At 38.7% G+C, this 22,678-nt stretch overlaps 1 protein-coding gene across 1 annotated transcript in view; it reads right to left on the bottom strand.

Moving 5' to 3' along the window:
* The window catches only part of LOC128361769 (inactive N-acetylated-alpha-linked acidic dipeptidase-like protein 2), a 323,766-nt gene that overhangs the window by 143,761 nt on the left and 157,327 nt on the right, over positions 1-22,678 (bottom strand). The window contains exons 9-11 of the mRNA XM_053322323.1: positions 14,662-14,754; positions 4,904-5,091; positions 3,871-3,999 (exon numbers count right to left, since the gene is read on the bottom strand). Of these exons, the coding sequence (XP_053178298.1) occupies positions 3,871-3,999; positions 4,904-5,091; positions 14,662-14,754 (410 nt within the window). The remainder of the gene's footprint in view (positions 1-3,870; positions 4,000-4,903; positions 5,092-14,661; positions 14,755-22,678) is intronic.

Genomic DNA, 22,678 nt, shown 5'->3' with positions numbered 1-22,678 from the left:
AGGCTGCCCCAAACGTTTCTAAAGACTCTCCAGCTGGTCCAGAATGCAGCTGCACATGGGACAAAATGGGAAAAGAGATCATATTTCTCCCATTTTAGCTTTTCTGCATTGCCTTTCTGTAAAATCCAGAATAGAATTTAAGGTTCTTCTCCTCACCTACAAAGCTCTTAATCATCAGGCTCCATCATTTCTTAAAGAGCTCATGGTACCCACTAGAATACTTTACTCCCATAATGCAGCTTACTTATTGTTCCGACATTCTCCAAAATTAGAATGGGAGGCAGGACCTTCAACCATCAGGCCTCTCCAGTAAAAGAGAGCTTTTACTTGCTGCTGTCACCAAGTGTTGCTCATGCTGGGTCTATGTAAAATAAAGAGTGAGATCTAGACCTGCTCTATATGAAAAGTGCCCGGAGATAATTTCTCTTGTGGTTTGGTGCTAAAAAATAAAAATGACTTGGCTTGTTGTAATGTATTCGCTTCTTATCAGGTTTCAAACTACTAATCACAACAGAAGATGCAAATAAGTGTCCTTGGCAGTAACTGATTTTAGTATAAGCAGCTACATATTTCATTTCATTTCCAATATTTAGTTTTTGACAGGAGAGGGCCAGAGGAAAACAACAAAAACACCTTTTTTGTGTGGGAACAGGTAATAATCCCTTTGCTCTGACTGCATTGTTGTATCCCCAAATTCAGCTGTGAGGAGCACAGCCAGCCATCCTGACAGAACATTATGACATTTACAGGTGGGGTTGATGCACCGTCAATGGAAATGGACACGTAGAGCAAGAGAGATGAAATTATTCTCTAGGTAGCAAGATTTCAATTGAAAAAGTGTCAAGTTGAATGAGAAATTGTCCTCTGGCAGTGACGAGAAAGCCAATCACATTGAAGCATACTGTATACAAGCTCCAGTAAATCCCTCTATTCTACACCAGTATTTACAGCAGCAGTAATGTCCGCTTATGTATTTACAACTGGTAAGAATGACGTCTGTGCATAAGGTTTATATAATCCTGATTTCTAAGAGAAGACAGTGTTGCTTCTACAGGCATGAAAGAGCTTACCATGAGGCCTGATACAATGAATGAATTTAATAGATAAAGTAGAGCTTAAGCAGATATTCAAGTATGTGCGCACATTGAGGTTCTTTTTTTTTGCTTTTTCTGTGAAAGATATTTCATTAAAGAACATCAAAAGTAGAAGTTACTTTGGCTCGGTCTCATTTTTTTCCCTCCTCTCTCTTTATGTGGCTTTGGCAGAGACTGTCTGTAGCTTCATTACAGCTAAATGTCACAGGTAGACTGGGCCAATGCCACTAATTAGTTAGTTTATGGCAGAGCAGAGGGGAAAAATTGGGGCATTGTGCTGGACTATCTGGCCACCAGTGACCTCCTGTACATGAGCCGGCAGGAGGATGAATCTTCCCTGAGGATGGATGACTAACCTAAAGACACAAATAAAAAATAGTGTATATCGTAACCTGATGAGACAAAGAGAGAAGGAAGAGAAGAAGGGAGATTTTAATGAGGAAAATGAGCAGAGTGGGGGGAGGCAATGGGGGAGATGGATGTGTTGCTGATGAAAGAGGAGATTAAGAGGTGATAGAATGAGAGGGAGCAAGGTGGAGAGAGAGAGAGAGAGAGAGAGAGAGAGAGAGAGAGAGAGAGAGAGAGAGAGAGAGAGAGAGAGAGAGAGAGAGAGAGAGAGAGAGAGAGAGAGAGAGAGAGAGAGAGAGAGAGAGAGAGAGAGAGAGAGAGAGAGAGAGAGAGAGATGTGGTGCTTAAGGGAGATGGGAAGAACAAAAATAAAGAGGGGGAGGCGGAGGAAGGGAAATGAGAGAGAGTGACAATGAGGTATGTTTTTTTTCAAAAGGCAAAAGTTTTCAAAGTTGAAAGAGATGGTAAAAAGTTTGGAAGAAGATATCTGCGAGGGTTGAATGTATCTGCAAAACACCCCCAGGTTGGAATAAAGAGACAGTTTGGGAGGCTGAATCATAGAGCTGCTGTATGTAATCAGCGGAATGGCCACTGCAGATCGCGTGTGAATGTGAAGTGTGGGATGGGTGAGAGCGAAGTTAGTTTTATTTAGATCATATTGGGAAAGTAATCCTCCCCCTCTCACAGAATAGCAGACATACTTTAAAGTAGATGTCTCCCTACTTTTTGTGATTATGTTTCTCTCATTACCGTGTTAACTATCTGTCATCGAGAGCGGGAACGAGTGAAAGACGAGCGGAAAGTAACAATAGCGCGAGGAGGAACGAGGAGCTGTAGAGATTGAAGTAGAGGAAAATAAAGGATGTAGTAAAATAAGTAAGGTATGGGTGAAAAAGTCATAAGGGTGTTTCCATGTGTGCCAACACAGCAAGAAAAATCTGGGTGAGAAAGTGAACTAACTGTAATTCCAGAAATAGTTAAACAAGCAGTAACACATCGTAATATGGGGTTATATTTTCTGTCAAACATTCTCTTGTCAGTCACCCAAAAACAACATATAGTTACTTTAAGTGAGAGATGTCATCATCCAGAGGCCATCCAGTGGCTGTAGACTATTCTTCCTGTGGACCTCAGGAAGAATAGTCTTCAACTCTATGAAGACTAATGGGGATCCAAAGGATACAATAAACAATAAACAATAACTATGACCCAGAGCAGTGGAGGCAATAACCAAAAAATGTACACAGGAGACTGGCGTTTCCTCTTTCCAATGGCAATTCAGGAAGTTTTTTTTTTGTTTGTTTGTTGTTTTGTTTTTTTAACACGAGTGCTATTGTCCCCTAACCTTAATCCAATGGTTATTATTGTAGAGGTTATTATGACAACAAAGATGGCCTACCTTTATGGCATTGTCACATCAAAAAATATATATATTTTTTTTAACAGTAATGTGTAACCATTTTGGAAAGCACAGACAAATGAAATGATGCTGTCCTGTTGATTTCTGCCAACAGAGCTGTGAGACACTCTTGTTGTTGTGGAGTCACATATATATTATGGAACTATACTTCTGGTCTAAAATAGCAAAATTGATGTACATCAGGATATTGTACAGCGTTAAAGTGTACTCAAGTCTGATTTTGGCTTGTCTCATCTTATCTAAAAGGATGTGTTCCCATTTTTGTAATGCTCTGCAACAATACTGCATTTCAGTAGTTAATGGTGTCTAGAATCATTCCTTCTGTTCATAATGGCTGTGAAGAGATCCCTTTCTAACACTGCTATGTAAACAATGGCAGGAAAAAATCACAGTCCTTCTGTTCTGTGAACACGAATGTCAGATGAAACTAATACCGAACTTCACCAGATCAAAGCATCTTTCACCCCCATTAAGTGTACTTTGGTCAGTTTTAGTGGGTGAACAATGCAATATACACCAAATAGTGTCCTTGGCAAATAATCAGGGTAGTACAGTAAGTTGCAAGGAGAAAATACTAACACATTCTAAAAATGACACGCTTGAAGTGTTGCAACATTATAAACACTGCAGGTTTCAGAGTTCTGTGGAACAAACAATGAGATTTAAATGATCTGCTTAATATCATAAAATTGAGAATACAAGTCAAGTGGATGGTTCAATGTTGACCCTACATAATGCTCATAGTTATAGCAGTATTACTAGTACAAGAAGCATTTATAATATTGCTAGTGAGCCATTATCCAAGGTGCAGTTGTTACTAGTCATTGCCATCTTTTGAGCACATTGCAATAATAATAATAATAACATTGCTAATTTCCCTCAATATCTAAGGCATGTTGCAGTAGTGTTAGAAGTATTGGTGCTATTGGTAGTAGGTGCAGTAGTAATATTGCTAGTTACAGTGTAGTGATAAGTCATAGTAGTGCTAGCAGCAGCAGTAATACTTACCCTCTGGATATCTGAGGTAAGTTGCAGTAGAGTTGGGGACGCTGTAGCTCTCAGAGTCTCTGTCCCTCGAACTGGAGAGTTCAGACTGACATAAGCCACTGCACTGCTCTGTAGGACAACACTGTTATCCTGAAGGACACACACACACACACACACACACACACACACACACACACAGACACACACAGACGCACACAGAGGTTATCATCATTACACTTTCAGTCCTAATCATATTGTATAATTGTCATCATCATACTTGTCACATCATCATCATCATCATCATTATCTTAAGTCCATAAAATGTCTCCTTCCCAGTTCTTAGGATTACATGATTGTCCTTGGCGCTCTTTCTTTATTACTTAGCAATGACCTCTTCTGTTGTTGCTTGCCATGTACTTTAATCTGAATAAAACATTATGTTTAAAACCTACTTTTATTATAACCTCACAGTTTTATGAAGCACAAGAATCTGAGAGTGTTGCACAAGCATTCTTGTCATGAGCCAGATATGTGTTTAGTTTAGTCAATCTGAAAAGTTATGAATAATGAATAGCCAATCATAACTGAGACCTACTGAATCAAAACAATATGGTTTGATTGCAGTGGTGGAGAGTTGTTCTTTTATTCCTATCTTGGAGGTAAAGGAGCACCCATGGCTTGATTGGCCCTCCTCTCTCTTCTAGTAATTGCTAATTGTGGCTACTTCTACTTAGATTTGAAAAAAATAAAAAATAAAAAATAAATATATATATATATAGTGTAAGATTCAGTCTAATTACATTAAACTGGTGTTCATGTGTTAGTAGAAGTTGTTACATGGAACCGATAGTCTCCTTCAGCAGGAGACACAGATGTGTATGTGTATGCTACTGGTCATATATTATGTGTAATAGTAAGATAAACAAGTGTGTTGCCAGTGTCTACCTTCATTCGTGGCATTTTTACATCAGTTTCAGTTAAATCATTCCAGAAGGCTTCACCTTTGACCCCTAAGTTGACATTTAATAAAACAGATGTTCTTGTGTTTGCTGACCTTTCCCCACTCGTAGGACCCGATGTTCCCCAGGGCTGAGCCTCCCCACGAGCAAAACACAGTAGTACGATCTGGCACCCATCCTCGTTTGGTCTGTTCGGTCAGCGCTGCGATGAGCTGATTCATTATGGCTGATGCCCCGCCTCCCTGGTTGCTGTCATGACGACTGCCAACCAACACATAGCGATCTGAAAACAAAAAGGTTGAGAATGGAATGTTCTTGTAGATTTGTGCATGTTTCTGTGATTTAAGTTGAATATTACTACTGTTATACATGAATTATATTTGTCCATATTTATTACACCTAGAACAAAGTTGTCATAGAAACATTAGTGTGATACATGGATGTCACAGGACATAGGACCTTCTGTCAGAACATTAAGGTTGCCCATGAAAATAATGATTTCTTATATGTACCAGTCAAAAGTTTGGACATAGTTCTTAAATGAGAAAGTGTGTCCAACATTTTGAGTGTCACTGTGATAGCAGTGGGGACAGCAAAGAAGCAAAAACTGAAGCAATCTTAACAAAGTTCAACTAACTTTTGATTCACACACTGGATTTTAATATTTTCACACAATGCACTGTTTCAAATACATAAGATAATGTGTTTTTTGAAGTACCTCAATTGCTTACGTGAACTAGGTGCTGGGACAAGATCAGATTTTAGCTTAATATATTGTATCAGTCTATACTAAATGTTTACATGTAGCATCACTGTTTTGTATTTAATCTACTCCTGAACTTTATATATAGCTAGTACACATTAAAATATGTAGCTGTCAATTCACAAGTCCATACGCACACACAATATGATCTATATCATAATATACATCCTAAGGAATTGGATGTGATTAGTTCTTGCCAAAGCAGATCTCCTGCCTCCACACTGTATAAAAAGCAGTAGACAGTGATGACACTGATAAACTATGGAGGGGATGTTAAAGAAGCAGACCTGGGGTTCCATGCTAAAAACGGACAATGAATATTAACAAAAACAGTAATAAAAAAGGCACATAACAAACATTAAAACCAACAGACTTACAGCAAACACTGCCACACATTCCCTGACCACTACAGAACAGTAATTGGTCTCTTAACCTTTCAAGCGCAATCAACATAGAAAGCATTTTTAAAAGTGTTTTGTCTGACTCACACAACATAAATGCTTCCATTTTAGCAGATGTATTAATCCACACTCCTGAGACAAGTGTGTGAGAAGTGTGTCACCTTAGGGACACCCTGTGTTGTTGTTGTTGTTTGTTTTGTCTCTTCTCTAGCAGGCTTAGTGAAGCGTATCTTCACATACAGCTGTTAATGGTATGTGTAATGACTGATCAAAGCTTCCAGTGTTTCGCCTCGCTTTTAATACAGATTCCAAGTCAGCTTCAGCAGAATCTCATATGACCAAGGACATCAGCTCTATATTCATCAGCTCTATATTGATCATTTTAGGCATTACTTGCCTAATAAAAAAATCAATTTAAAGGATAGTTTCCAGTTTTTCAAGTCTGTCTTAAAAGAGTACTTACCTGGCATTTAGTATGAGGAAGGACTGTAACTTTAGAAAATACCAACTTGGTATAACTCTGACTGCTGAAGCATCATATTAGCTTCATATGAAGTTTGGAATGCATTTTTGCAGAAAACGAGGGTTGTGGAGTTTGGCCCCAATATGTTACAGTGTAGTTTCGTTCAGGGAGAACAGTGTCAGGATCAGTATGGAAAATAGAAATTGTTACAGTGACAAAGATCCATTTCCACATGCACACTGGCAAAATTGTATTGTCAGACTTGGGGGGGGGGGGGGGGGGGGGGGGACTGAACCTGAGCCTTTAAAGTGGATTCCAACTGTTCTTGGAAGGAATGCAGATATAAAATGTGAAATTCTGTTGTATTTTTTCCCAAATTCCGTTTCATTTTTTGTGAATTCTGTTTTTTCCGTTTTAATTTTTGGGAATCCTTTTTTTTGTTTTACCTTTTACTCTTATTTTACAAAAACAACAATTCGGTCGGCTCTGTACTGAGGGGTTAGCGTCAAATTTTCGAAGCTTAAATTGTTTTGAAGGGGGATGGACTCAGTGTGTGGAGGGGGCTTGTTGTGCCACCCAGATTTACTTCCCTCTGTGCATTTCCCGCAGATATACAGTATGTCCCTCTTCCACACGAAAACCGCATTTCAGTCAAATTATGTCAAATTCCGTGATATTCTGCGTTAAAAATAAATTGTTTTAATCGGCCCATTCTGCAATTCTGTCCACGATTCCGTGATTGCAGAAATCATAGGGCCCTATAAAAGACAACTGTATGTACTGTTTACTTTTTTCTTACCATTTTCCTCCTGTATTTTAGAATACAGATACACAATGAAAACCAACAGTAATATACACATTTAAAGGTCTTTTAAACCTAGTGGTTTGACAAAATGAAGATTTAGGCCAGCATTTTTTTCCTCCTTCTTTGAATTAATCATGACTCCAGATGTTGTGAAGCTGTGTGATGTCAGAAATCTGGGCTTTAATATTCACTTTATAGAGACCACCGTATCAAGACCAATGAGAAGATGTGAACAGTGGATAAAAGTGAATAGTGTATTGAGATTTTGAAAATGAAAATGGATAATACTATAACACAATGAAAATATCCCAAAATTGTATTCAAGTGCAGTGTCTTAGTACAGTTCTCTGAGGAAACACATTCACACAGAGAGACACATACAAACATGAGTGCTCCAGGCTTCTTTGATTGCCTTACATTTTCTACAAAGACAGAGTGTTGAGTATGGATGCACAAAGCAGCTTCCTGCAGGCTAAGAGAAGAAAAGAGCAAACCTCATCACTCCAACACAGAGCGCTGATGACTTTGTCAGAGAGAAAAGGTGCTTTGAGAAGCCTTCTAGTTTAGCCTGAGTATCTGACAACATAATATTATATTGTGAGGAGCTTCCAGGGTAAATCACATAAACAGCCATTATTGTTAAGTGTTTCAAATCAGTCATATGTGAAAGTACAATTTTCTGTATATTTCAATTTGATTATATATATTTAAGGGTATGTTTATTGTTCAGAGGGGATTAAACACTGAAGGTTAAAGGAACAATGTATTGGATTTAGTTGCACCTAGTGGTGATTTGCAGATTACAACAATCTAGCGTGAATTAAAACCTACATATGTTACTTGTTTTAATTGCTATGAGTACCATGACAACACTGTGGTACTGGAAGGGGGTAAAATAATGAATCCAGAAATGCAGTACATACCTACAACCACCAGGGAGCACATATGAGCAGTCGAGAGAGAACCGGCTCAGTGCAAGAAAGGTAGACACTGAGTAGTATTAGTAGAGGAGGTAGATGTTGTGTGACTAGTGAAGTCTTGCTGGATTATCAACTTCCCTAACATTCTTTCGTTCGATGTGGGAAACACATTGCTAATGGAGTGCAATTTTTCAGCTTTCCAGCTTGTAAAAACAGTTAATAAAAGAGGCGTTGCATGGCATGGATAGCAACTGTAAGACAAACAAACATCACCTTCAGCAACATTTCCTGACACTAGCCAAGCAGTGTTGTTTGTTGTTTGGTTGTTGCTACACAGCTAACTTAGCTCAATTAGCTGGCTGCATAGCTACATAACTAATCAAGAAAACATAAACTGTGTCTTTTTCCAGGCTCCAGACTATGAAATGATGCATCATCATCTTGACTGGATACCTTCATTACAGCTCAGACAAACAGAAGTCAAAGCACACTGAGTGGTCAAACCAGAGGACACATATATTTGGTTGTGTGTATTTGCCATATTGAGCTACTGGAAACCATCTGCTTCAACGGTATACTTTTGACATAAAACCCCAAGACTGCATTAACAGCTTTGTTCACATATTGCATATCCTGTCTTACTATAATAAATCATGGAAAATGAATGTCAGAATCACTTCCGAATCTCTTTATTTGTGTAACATAATATTGATTAGTACAATGCTGAAGAAACTATGTGTAAATTGCACAGTACCAATGTAGTGCAAATACAAGAGGTATGTAAAGTGGCTGTTTCACCTTCAAGTACTGATATTTCGAGTACAACTCAGACAATTAAAAAAAAGCAAATATATAAACAATAACAGCTGGGATTGGCTCCATCTCCCCTGCAACCCTCTAGAGAGGATCGTTTTCTTTTTAGAATAAAAACATTTCTTCAATGAAGCAACTTCCTGACTTTACTTTCAATGCTGAAAAAATAATTATCATTATTATGCATGCATTTTTTTATAAGACATAATAAAATCAAGCTGTGATCAGACACTACAATTAACACTATCACAGCTTAATTAGACGACATGATATTAACTGATATATAACAAAGTTGAAATGAAGCTCTGTAGCAGTCCATCTCTGCTTGTCACCATCTGGTTAAAAATGTGTGTTAACTGTAGGTCTGAACAAAAACAGAACCACAAACTACTTTTTAAAAAAATTCAGTCACAGAACAACACTTATGAACAGTGTGTGTATGTGAGTGAGTGGGGTATGTGTGAGTGTGTGGGATCATTTGCTGTGTGAAGACAATAGCAGGGTAATTGGGTATTTGCATAGGAAGTAGGCAGGTGACAATGTGTGTATCATTTGGCTGTTCAGCTGCATTAATGACCGACCCAAACATATGCAAACACGAACCAACTAAAGGAAAATTCCACCGGTTTATTTAGAATCTGGGGGAGGGGTGAAAATAGTGTGGGAAGTGTGTCTGACATAATGTACATTGATAATATTTGTATTTGATGGATTATGTAAACATACAGAGCTTATTTGCACTTCTTAGTTTGAGATCGAGGGCCAGACAGTCTCCTGTTAAAGGCGATATACACTGAAGTTAATAAATACACACAAAGTTAAGTGTAAAAAAAGCAATTATATGTTAGTCAGGCACACATGAAAAAAAAAAGTTTTCCCCATTAAACAGAGTTTTTTAGATTGGCAATGACTGGGGGAATCTGCTCTTGTAAGTGAAACTAACTGATGTTGGCAAGCTAATTTTAAGCTAATGTTTTACATCTCTTCATTCTTTATAATCAACAGCTTCACGTCACATGTAATACATGTGTATTTTATTGATTTCCCTGTGAAGTATTCAAGTTGGATTTTTTTTCAGGAATTGTTCATTTTTGTGCAACTTTAGATGTTAAGCTGAGTAGAAAGCTTATTTCTCTTCTACCTATTTCAGTGTCACACCTTCCTCCTCTGCTCCTACAGTTACCCTGGAGCTAAAAAGAGGACCTTACAGGTGGGAGGATGTGAGGATGATATCAGGACGGTGTTTGATATAAAAACAAAAGGAGACTAACACTGAGGATGTTTAGTTGAAGTTCAAAATGACATGGAATGAAGCACTTAGTACACTTCAAATGAACTACTCCATACTAAGTGACTGAAGGCCAAGGTGTTTAGACCAGTTTTGAAAGGCCTCATTTTAAGCCTGTTGTGATAGAGAGGAGTGAAAAACAATGAATTATACTAATGTAAATAACTGCACACTGGGGCTGGGCGAATATTTTTGACCAAAAACATCTATCAATATCACAACAATATCATCGGGATGACTGTTGGTGCTTTCACAAAATATTGACACAATGCAATTTTTGATAAATAATCATCAGTAATTTGGATAAAAAGAGAAAGTGGGTAAAAGGTACCGTAAATTCCGGACTATAAGCCGCTACTTTTTTCCCACACTTTGAACACTGCGGCTTCTACTACGGTGCGGCTAATGCATGTTTTTTTTTTTTTCATGGGGCCAAAAACATTTTATTGTTACGTACTGTTATTTTTTCACTTCATGCTTCATGTTTGATACACGTTGTTGTCCGACTCGTTCATAGGAGAGAACGGGAGAGTTCGCTCAGTAGGCAGTAGGTAAGTTTTAATTCAAAGTTTTCCAATACAAGATGTACAATGACAGGTGCGAAAGAGGTAGATTACTCCAGTAAAAGTAAGACTTAGTTTAATGACTTAGAAGTCGCCAAATGACTTACTTTAACGAATTTCGTTAGTTTATATAATGCAGATTTGTAAAATATTACTTTTATGAGGGTCACAGTCACAGACAATAAACTTAGCATTTCATAATTGTGGTAGCAGTGGTGCAGCAGATGGGTTAGGGTTAGGGTTAGGGTTAGGGTTAGTCCAGTACGCTGGATGCAAACTAATATTAAGCCTATAGCCTATTCATTATAATGTCCATGGACATAAATTGAGTTATTTTGCCTTAATAATGACCAAATAATACACAAAAAATGGTCAGATTGGGAACCCATATAATGTCTCCACGTTGCATTTAGTGTTGCTTGAAATGACCAGGGCTCAGCTAGTGTTGCCTTTTAAGAAATTGTCGATTTCCCGGGATTCCCTGGAAAATTGGCTTCTTTTCCCTCAAGCAGGGTACACTTGCACTCACACTAGCCAAATAATCCAGACTTTAGGGGGCAAACGTGCTTGGGCACGGGGGGGGGGGGGGGGGGGGGGGGGGGTTGCATGCAATCGCCGATGGACACCCCATTGTAAATTTAAAAAATGTAATAATTTTACTTTAATGTCGCCTTTAAAACCAGAAAGACAACTCTTATGCTTTATCACGATATTACAATATGCCAAACTAGCCAGTCAGTTCAATCTAGTCTCATACGATAGACATAAAATTGATATATTGCCCAGCCCTACTGCACACTTTCAGAAGTGTTTGTGTATTTACCTATTTTGTCACCTCTCATCTGGTCACATGCCCACTAGGTAAAAGAAACACACCGACCTTTTTCATTTTCCATGGTAGAGATTTGCCATAGCAGGAAAGGCACACTGACATTAACAATGGCAATGTATGTCTGCTTTGAAAAGTATCTATTCTAAGGTTAGAAAGGTGTTGAGGAAGCGAGTTTCAGATGCTTTTCATCAATCCAACAAAAGCTTCCTTTAAAGCACATTGAGGCCTTGACTCTCAGTGATCACAAACTAAACATACCTCATTCAAGCTACTGCTGTCATACTAATAAATCAATAAAATACTTATTTTCTCATCATGCACCATTACTGCATTTCAGATTGTTTCATCCACCTCCTCACTGAGTTTTATCAAACGTGCTTTATAAAAAGTGATAAATGCTAGTCAGGCTTGTGCAGCTATAGAGTCAATCATATTAAGATATATTAAGCCAGCTACCATCTCTTCATGAGTCACTGTACATCTCAGTGATTCTGACATCCTGCTCAGGATTCTGGAAAAATAAGTGTATACAGTATATTGGCATGGCAACCTACCAGATATTCTGAACCTGTTTTGCACATTGTATACATATTTACATTTAAAGCCATATTCCTGTGCAAAAGAAAATGAAGGTATTGATAACCTAACCATTGGATGTGTAGTATTCATGTGCCAGCATAACAACAATGTTAATGTTACACTTTGTCCCTTCATATGAGCAAACAGCTGCATCTGCATTTTCTATGATTCACTGTTATTTCCTCGCTCACACAGCAATAAAGTTAGATATACAATAAATAAATAAATAAATAAAGTAGAAGTAATTTATTGTATTTCAGCAATATCTGCATACACTAATGCAGATTAATTGTAAACGGCCAATATTATTGCAGGCTGTATGACTACCAAATCTTTGTGAACACGCATGAATATTCATTGGGTTTTTCGGGTGGAGATAAATGAGCGCGGAGCAGACATATGATCAAACGCCAACAAGCAGTTAAAGCGTCGCTCCTTCCAGAGATTTGTGGCCCATATTATCTGCTTTAGTAGCCCATTATGGCTGCCTAATATCACACTGTAAATCAGCAAGGTAATTTTCCACCAGTGACTGGGCAGGACAGGTACAGTAGTGGACGTGTTGCTACTAGCGGAGGAGGAGGAGGAGGAGGAGGGGGAAGGATGGCAGTGACGATGGGTGAGGTGAGGACAAGATTAAGGGTCTCCTCTGCAGAATGACAATTTAAAAAAAAAGGATAAGGGCAGATGAGCTAAGGAGCGTCTGGGCTGCCTTTTAAACATCAAAAGGACATCATGTTTTTGAAGCTGACCTGAGCTGATACAGAGCTGTGACGCAGGGGAGACAGATGGAGGCAGACAGACAGAAGATGGAGACATTGAAGAGGAAGGAGGGAAAAATTCATACAATCAGAGACAAAGAGAAAATGAATACATTTAAAAAATAAATTGTGCCCCCTTCTCTTTGATGATTCAGATGATTTAATGCTGACGTGACTTAAACTTAATATGTACATCTTAGACATTGTTTCAAACTAATTACTTTAGATTAAGAAGAGATCAGTTGATAGGTATTCGTGAAATGCCTGTTTGTTGTGATGAATCAACACAACAGAGCTCTTTTAGCTCGTCATTTTGTATTCACGTTATGGACTTCAAACTCTGCTCCGTCAGCCTCCTCTCCAGCTGCAGCAGCAGCTGTGTGCAGTGAACAAGCTCTGGTAAACTTACTGTGTGCCACCGACCCAGCACCAAGAGCCAAACAGACAAGGTTAGTGATTAGCTCATGAAGAAATAACAACTCTCACAAATATACTGTATATATCTTTTGTTTTCTACAGAGTTGGAGACCAAAGTAGATAATAAATGTGGCTAGAAATAGGATTTTTGGGATCAACAGGTGATAAAAACAAGACTCCAATCTAAAGCTATTCAACTCTGACTCTGCATTGGTTTTGCTTGAACAAATACACTTGTTTTTAATTTGTATATTGGGGGGTCCAGGTATTCCTCATGCTGTGGGGACATAAACCTGATTACACCGTCATGGGGATTTAACAATAGTGAAATCAGTTCAATTGATTTAGCTTTGTGTTTTTGGAGTTTCACAGCTTTTATTTGTGATTCAGTCTTTCTTGTTCTTTGACCTGAAAACCAACATTGAAATGAGCAGTCAAGCAGCGATCTGCTGTTAAATCTTGACGTAATTGAATTTACTGGGCGGATGTGGTCACCATAGTTCATGCGGGACAGGCCCATTTCCTGAAGAACAGAAGTGGGCGTGTAATCTGTGTTTAGGGGCTTGATTTAATCCTATTTAAATAAGAATCATTGTGTTTTTGTTATTTTAGAATAAGCACATTATATCTACATAGGGAGTGGGTCCTCTTCCACAGAACCCACCATGTTGCACCACCATGTTTCTACAGTAGCCCAGAACAGACAAGCCAAACACTGACTCTAGAGAAGGGCTTTCATGTTTTTTCACAAGTTTTGCAGCCACTGTAGGCTCTCCCACACACATGGAAGGAGAGGAGGGGGGTATTCAGTTGGTTGCAATCTCTGCAATCTCACCACTAGATGTCACTAAGTCCTACACACAGGTCCTTTAATGTTATGTGACATATCCACTGCTTATCTCAAGCTAAACCCAGACAGTGAACAATATTTTAGTGATGAAGGGAGCATACAGATGTTGCTCTGATGGCACAGGCAGCTGCAATAGGTGAGCAAGAATGACAGACAGCCAGCTTTTGGAAATGACAGCTTTATTTACTGAGTATGTTATAGAGTTGTTTTAGTTGTCTCAGTATACTCAAGTCTGGACTTAAATGTATCAATTATTTTGAGTTTTCCAGTTCTGGGTGGTGTGCATTTCTCAGGGAACTAAACTGCAGGACACGCTGGATATGTCATTAACTGCTCTATCAAATAATGATACATTCAGACAAACTGTTACTGCTTGAAGAGAACATGATTGAACAAACCTGGGTTCCTTTTTCCTTTCAGGTATCCAACGACATTGTAGATTTTCTTGTAGGACACCTGGCTCCCGACAGTCAGAGTTATCTTTTTGCGTTCTAGGAGAAAACAAAAAGAGAAAAAATGAAGGTGAGCTACAGTCATAAACAAAAAATAAACAAACCTTTGCGAAATTCAAAAGTGATTCCAAACATGATCCTAACATTGAGCAGCCATGGCTATTCTAACATCAGAATGCAATATGCTGATTGACACGGAGTCTGAATTTATCCCCAGTGTGATAACATGGCAGTATACTGAACACTCACTGTGTTAACAAACACCCAGAGAGAGGATGTAAAAGAGACACAGCATGGCTCACAGGCTATGTCTGACAAGCTGTTGGGGAAATAAAGTTTACAAGTTACTGAGCTGCTGCATATATTGAAGCATACAACAACTGGGAGGCAAACAAAGTGAAATCAGAGGAGTGGCTGGTGAGCAATTTCAAAATCATACATGGTGTGTAATTGCTCATGCTAAAAAACAAACATCATTCATAGACAGACCTAGAGAATAAAACAAGCTGCCAGAACAATCAGCAGGCAGAATCATCCATTCTATAAGACACGTTGACCAATAGATTGTTCAATATTTCTATGGCAAGCATATGTTAACCCTGACACTTTGTTCCTGCAGAGATTAGTCATAAGAATGGTGTTGGGAAAAAAAAGAAAAAATATTGAAGCATTCTACAGATACACTGAAAATGAAGAGTTTGTGTTGGCAGTGAACATATTGCAGATATGTTTAATATTAATGTTTCTTTATGTTGATTTAAAATAGAAATGAGCAAATATTAAAGCACATGTTCAACAAGTATAAAGACACACACAGTTCATTTCTAAGAAGAAACCATTCATCATAAGTGGTCTGTGTGCATGCTTTGTTTCACTTCATTTTAATCCAGTGACAGTGATACACAATGATTTTTCAATACAAATCTGTACTAACACAGAAGAAAATACCCCAGCAATGGTTATAAAAGTAGCACTGCAATGAGACGCACACACATACAGCATTCAAATGTAATACCACCTTAAAGAAAAAAGTGGAATCTGTTGAAATTAAGGTCTAAATGTGGTGTAGAGGGGAAGCCAGGGAGGTTCAATTAAATATAGAGTAAAAATCTGCTCAGAAAATGTCACAGCTGTGTTTTAAAACTGAGCTTCATACAAAAGCAGAGGTCACAAAGTCATCAAAGTGTGAGGAGTGCATCCTCTGGGGAGCATGGATATATTCAGCAGGAATTATCACACCTGCCAACATTTAGGTTTCAACCACCTGTTCAGCAAGCATAACAATGTAAGAAAGTGATATTTTATGCTTTGTCTGTAATGTCCCATCCATCACTGGTATGTTGAACACAACCACAGCAAACTGGTTAAGCTAATAACACAAAAGCTGTCTGTATGTAGCCTAACTGTTTATCAGAGTCTGCCACATATCTTCAAATTTGGCACATTAGTGTAAACTTAGCTGCTGGCTCAGACAAACCAGTCTCAGTCCCTGTACCTCTACCAGTGGTACCTGTAGGCAGTGTGTCACATCAGCAGCAGAGGCAGGAGGAAAGACTGCCTGTGCAGAGAACAGCTGTGCACACATGAGAGATGAATTGAAACTGTATGTTGTATATGTGTTTTGTAAAGGACCTGGTAACTTGGGCAAAATCAGACAAACATACAAAACTTATGGATTCATGTATATGACGATTATTCATAGTAAAGGTTGAGGGCCATGCAAATTACAGGAGTTTACCAGGAGAAACAACAAAGCGGGAGCATGATGAGAGAGGGGTGAAAATACGAGAGAAACCCAGGAAAAACAAGTTCTGGGAATTATGCTACTGTTCAGATTTTCAGGTGTGTTATTTAAGGAAAAAAGCAAATTTAGAATAGAGGGTGACCAAACTGATGCTTCACCATCTGTGAAAACAAAAGTAGCTGCAGTATACTTGCTAAGCAGTTAGTGGAGTTAGTCAGTTAAAGTGACATTAAAATAATTACCAGCTCCATTTGTATTTCTATCTGTTCTGATCAAACTGTACCTACTGTGTGTGTGTGTGTGTGTGTGTGTGTGTGTGTGTGTGTGTGTGTGTGATTTCTCTGCATCACTCTTACCTAGTTAGAGAACAAAGGTTGGGTGAGGGGTGGCTTTGAATAATAATCATGTTACTTAGATCTTCTTGAAAGAGCAACTCATTGAGGTCTCTCTCCTCCTGCCTGTACATCCACTCTCATACATAATGTCTGCTTACAGTATAAGCAGACATTATGTATGAGAGTATATACAATGATATATAATACAATGATTTTCATTTGAGGTACATTCAGAAGATGACATTTGGTTACACACAACAGCTAGTTGACTAAAACGGTTAAAATCTACAACAAATGAGATTATGGTAATTGGGGATTAGTAAAAAAGACAATATTTTAAAGATAACATTACTATATTGTATACAGTTTGTCATGGTATAAACTAGCAACATCTGGGACCATCTCTTCCACTGTGAAGACGTTGGGGTTTATGCTTTATTGAGAACACTATGTTTCCTTTTCACAAGAGAAAACACTTGAGGAATGAGGACTAATTGGTTGGTCTGTATAATGGACACTGGGTTAACCTTCAGTTCAGTTGTACAAACAACAACCACACAAAAGGCCTATCCATATCCACTTCCTTCCAAGACTAAGCATTTCAATAGGATGCCAAATGTCCTTTGATACACTGCACACAGCAATTTCATTTTTTCTGAGTTTCCAAGGTAGCCTAATGAGAAAAAACTCTAGTATAATTTCCAAGAAAAGCTGTCCAAATGAACAAACCCTGCAGTATTTTGACCACTAGTAGGAGCAATGTTTTGTTGAGCAGATCCCCGTTTTGTTTGTATTGAATGTTTTATTGAAGAATATGTGCATACACATTCTTTTTGAATGCAAATATCCAATGCATGCAAACTATGGTAGGTGACATCTCTCTCATGCTTTCAAATAATTCAGGAAAAAATGTTTTATGAGGAAGAAAATACATTCTACACATTTCTTGTAAGCCCTTGAGGCTCCACACACTGCATTCTGGTGAGAAACTCCTCCTTTTGTATTAACTTTAAAAAGAAATGATCACACAATATCCTTTATGTGACGGTCTGAAATTCCATCCGGCTCTCACAAAGACAGCAAAAATAAGGCCACACTCAAACACATGCAGAGTGCCACACGAAGCGTTTGACAGAGCAGTCGCAGGATATTGTGTCTGCCAGCTCCACTGCCTTGCTGGACGGCTGTGAACTCTAGGGGGGCTGATGGCTGGATATCTGAGGGAAATACAGACGAGGTGCCAGTAAAGATGTGAAGCAGGGGCTCAAACTGTGTGTGACAGAGGTCCCCTGCCTGCAGCGCAGCACTACAGCATGACAGCCCACTTTTCTAGCTCGGCTCCCGTCCTCCCTCCCTTCCTCCCTCCCTGCCCGCCTGCCCTCTCGCTCCTGTTTAATACATTATAAAAATTCACTGCTTTCTCTCATAGGCGCCACATAACCCATTTATCACTTTTGACATTGGCACAAATGACTTTGGCTAAAGAGCAGGGATGGAACATGTGGCCGGTTTGTGTATTCAATCTGCAGACGTAGGCGCGGAGAGGAGCGAGAGAGAGATTTGTCATAGAGTAATTTCCCTTGTGATGAATGGGTTTACAGATAGGGCCGCCTCTACAGGTAAGAGGTGACTCTGAGTTAAGTTTTTGCCAGTTGATGAAAATATTTAAAGGGACTGTGTGTCTGATTTTCACGAGCTAAATGAATAAATGAAATGAAATGTTAAAGCAGATATTTCTTTAGCCCCACTCAGGACGCTGTTGGATGATTTGTCTACCTGCTGCTCTTTGAATAATGTCACTCAAACAGTAGATATCAGTGGAATCAATGATGTAATGTCACTGAATGTACCAGGTGCATTGTGATGTGTCCAATAGTGACTCCCACAGCATCTGGCTGGTTAAAGAGGCCATCCCTTTGCATGTCCATTCAGTCTCTGTCTTTAAACAAGACACTTAACCTCTGTCAGCTCTAAGAGACATCACCAATGAGTCTGACTTTCTTCAACAAGTCCTCCAAACATGAGCAGTAAAAGAGTTATTTCATGATGGCCTTCCTAATGACCCATATGATGGTGACTGAAGAACCTCTGATGACAGCTTGTATCATTGAGGGTGTTATTGGGTGTGGTAAAATAAGACAGTCAGACACTTCACCACCCTTGAGTCCACCTTTGTGCTTGTGTCATTATACGTCTATAGTTCTAAATAATTATCACACAATCATGAGAGGCTCTTGTCAGGTGATTGTAAACACAGGTTGTCTCAAGTGTTTGAGAAAATGGCCAGTGTTTTTCTCCTGGTGACCCCTATCCCTCCTTCTTTTTTTTTTTTTTTTTTAAATGTACTTGATAATCTAAACTGCTCCAGCACACATTCAGAGAAGTCCTCCACCTTTGACCCCTATCTCCCCTCCCTTATAAAACACTGAACAATCATTTAAAAAAAAAAACAGTTTTTCCAACAACAGGCTGTAGATCCAAATCAGTTTAATGTAGCACCAAAACCATATCTCTATGTTGTCCATTCATTACAGCTGCAGAAAGCGTGGCACAGCACTGGTATATTACACAGGTACAGTCAGGAGGTACGCAGGTAGAATTTTATGGAAGGCAAAGACAAAGACTCATTTTTATTGCTGTAATAAGATCAACGCGGAGCCGCTGTTTGTAACAATAACTGACACATTTTAGTGAATTATAAAGCGTTGTTATGATAGCATGACCGTCATCCTTAGACATGGAAACAAACATACTGTATACGTATGGATAACCTATTTAAAAAGGTGCTAAAGATGTGAAAAAGTCAATGACATATTTATTTTGAATTCGACTTGATGCACAGCTGTTAAGTAGCACCCTCACATATTGCGTATTATTCATATCACAGTGATGTAAACAGCTTTGAAACACCACCTGTTGCCATGAGAAATGAATCACATCTCGCAATAAAGAAAGACGATTTTATCACTCTTGGACCCGCACGTTCGAACCAAAAGTGCCACCTAATGAAAAGAGCTGATATATAATCCGAGTGTAAATTCAGAAGCGTTCTCAGCAACGTTCTCTGCAGGCTACTAAAAATGCAAGAGTTGAGAAGAAAAAAGCAGTAAGTGAATGTGGGAGACCTGCACACAGCAATCAATAGCGGTGTAATTAAAGGGCCTGGGAGTCCTTTCTATAAAGCCATTTCGAGTTGTTCTGCTTTGCCTCGCAATGTAATTGCCATGGAAATTTGTTACACTTTTGGCATTTGTTCTGAGTGGGAGAGAGAAACAGAGGAACAGAGAGAGGGAAATAAAGAATTGCTTGTGATATAAAATTAAGGGAAGAGGCACAGTTGACTTGCTGAAGTTACAGTCTTGAGCTATGAGTTTTCAACGCCATTAATTGGTTTTAGATGGATGTGTGAGTGTATTTGCATGTGTGAGTGAGTGAGAGAAAGAGGAATAGCCTTTTACTATATTGTATTTAATATATTAGTTGATATTTGCATATTGTATATTGAATTGTAATCATCTGTCAATGTTAGTAAAAATATGTCTTATCTGTCATGACAAGAAAGCTTATTTGAATTTAAATTTGAGAGAGAAAGTCAGAGAGAGAGAGAGATGCTGAATGGTAAATCACTCACAAAACATAACTAGAAACATAACTAAAAAAAAGCACCAGCTGTAGTATTACATATATGACCAATGTGGATACTATTATTATGTTTGTGTACTTTATGGTTTGGGTTAGACCTTTAGTTCCTTTTTGAGGGAAATGATCCAGCATACAGTCATCTGCTGGATCAATAGATTTGTAAACAAATGTTTTTTCCTAGTCTGATGTGGAAAAACTTGACCTAACCCCTAACCCTCACCCTGACCCTGACCCTGACCTGCACAGAGCCCTGACCTCAACCCCATCCAACACCAATATTTCCAGTGATGTTAGGCTGGAATAATCCTCTTGAGGCTAAATGGGAGCAAATCCTTGTATTTCACAGAAGCATATGTTCACCATCAAATATCTAAACTACATCTCAGTCTGCGTGAAGGCTGACTTATTTTATTGTCATTAAGGCCTTTCAGAACACAATAATCAACCGCAAATAAAACGTTAACACTTACAGGCGACAAGAACAAAATGACTATGACACTGTCCACAGTCCCTGCACTCATTCTATCAACACACTGAACAGACACTAATGGAGTGTAAACTGGATAAAAGAAGCTTGCTACAAGATGCTTTAAATCCCATGACAAGATCAATGGTTAGCTTCCAGGTGTTAATGTGAGGTAATTCATGAACATGTCGCATAAAGAACAAAAGTGTGTCTGTGTACATCTGTAGATGTGTACAATCAGTCAACCTTGCCAGGTTAAACAGGGGCTTGCAACACGCCTTCAAGGTAGTGATGGACTAGTCTGGTAATTGTGTGGTCAACAGACAGACCTCTCAGATAAAGTCAGAGCCAAAGCTCCAAGGCCTGATGGGAACAGGGTGTGCTCAGTGAATTAATCAATGGAAAAAAAGGGTTGAAGAGGTGAGAGAGGTGGACATGCTCACACACACATGGGAACATGAGGAAAACAGGTATTTACACAGATAAACAAAAAGAACAGAAGTGCAATAAGTTGTAATTGAAGAAGGAAGCTAAAAAGTTGACATGTATTGGCAGGAATTTACTATGGTATATACCTTCATATTTACTATGGTAGAACATAAAGAAGACTACATTAAATACTAGGTGATTACTGACCTTACTTTGGTGTGCTTATTGAATGAATTCACCAGGAATATCGTGTTACTTGCTGGTTGGTGGCCAGTAGCTGCACATGAACTACTATTGTGTGTTAACTAATGTGTTGCTACTTGTTGACACATTGCTAATGCGTGTGCAGCTCTGACGCTAAATAGTTGGTAAGGTGATATAGGCGTTTCTTAAGAGTTATAGTATGAAGGCTAAAAATTAACTACCAATGCATGTTAGCTAATGTTTTGCTATCCATTGAGACCGTGCTAAAGGGTATGTAGCACGGACGCTATATAGTCAGTATGGTGATATAAGAGTGTCTTAAGTGTTATGGCTGGCAGGTTGGACTACCATTGTGTGTTAGCTAATGTGTTGCTACCTGTTGAAACATTGCTAACTGTTGTGTACCATGGAGGCTAAATAGTTGGTAAGATTATATAGGCCTTTCTTATGTGGTATGGTTGGTAGGCTAAAAATTAACTACCATTGTTTGTTAGCTAATTTGTTGCTAACTGTTGTGTAGCAAGGAGGCTAAATAATAGGTAAGGTGACATAAGTGTTTCTAATGTGTTTACTTGATAGCTTGATTTCACGAAAACATTTTAACCATAAGAAAAGTGTAAATAAGAAAATTAATGAATTCCATTCAGCTGCTTCAGGTTCAGTGTCCTTATGGTGAGCTTGCTAGTGTCCCCTGTCATGGCTCACTGGGAAACTAGACTACTAAAATAGAACAGAGCCATAGTACACCTGTACTACATCTGTTTGCTGTGATCATTTCACAATGTAGCAATGAAAAAGGCTAATTGCTGGGATGTTAGCAGTGCTTTCTAGTGTATTTCAGGATTGTTGCTAAGAGGTTGCTGTTAGCTGCATGTGTCATGAGGACACACCTTGTCTCACTGCCCCTGCCATGCCCTTTTGGACCTGTTTGGCTGATTGGGCTAATTCAAGTAACCAAACTGGCCTGTATTTGACTACTGAAAATATGTGGATGAATTCAAACACAAGGAATAAATATGCAGGATTACAATATATATTTGTATCTTGTACCTAACCCTTCACAAGAACACACAATAGTTAACCCCCAGTCCTCCAAACTGAACTGTAAGGTAGGGACTCACATCAATATTCATAGTGTACACT

This window comes from Scomber japonicus, chromosome 7 (assembly GCF_027409825.1).
Source record: "Scomber japonicus isolate fScoJap1 chromosome 7, fScoJap1.pri, whole genome shotgun sequence".
Taxonomy (NCBI): Eukaryota; Metazoa; Chordata; class Actinopteri; order Scombriformes; family Scombridae; genus Scomber; species Scomber japonicus.
This window is presented reverse-complemented; position numbering and strand designations above follow the sequence as displayed.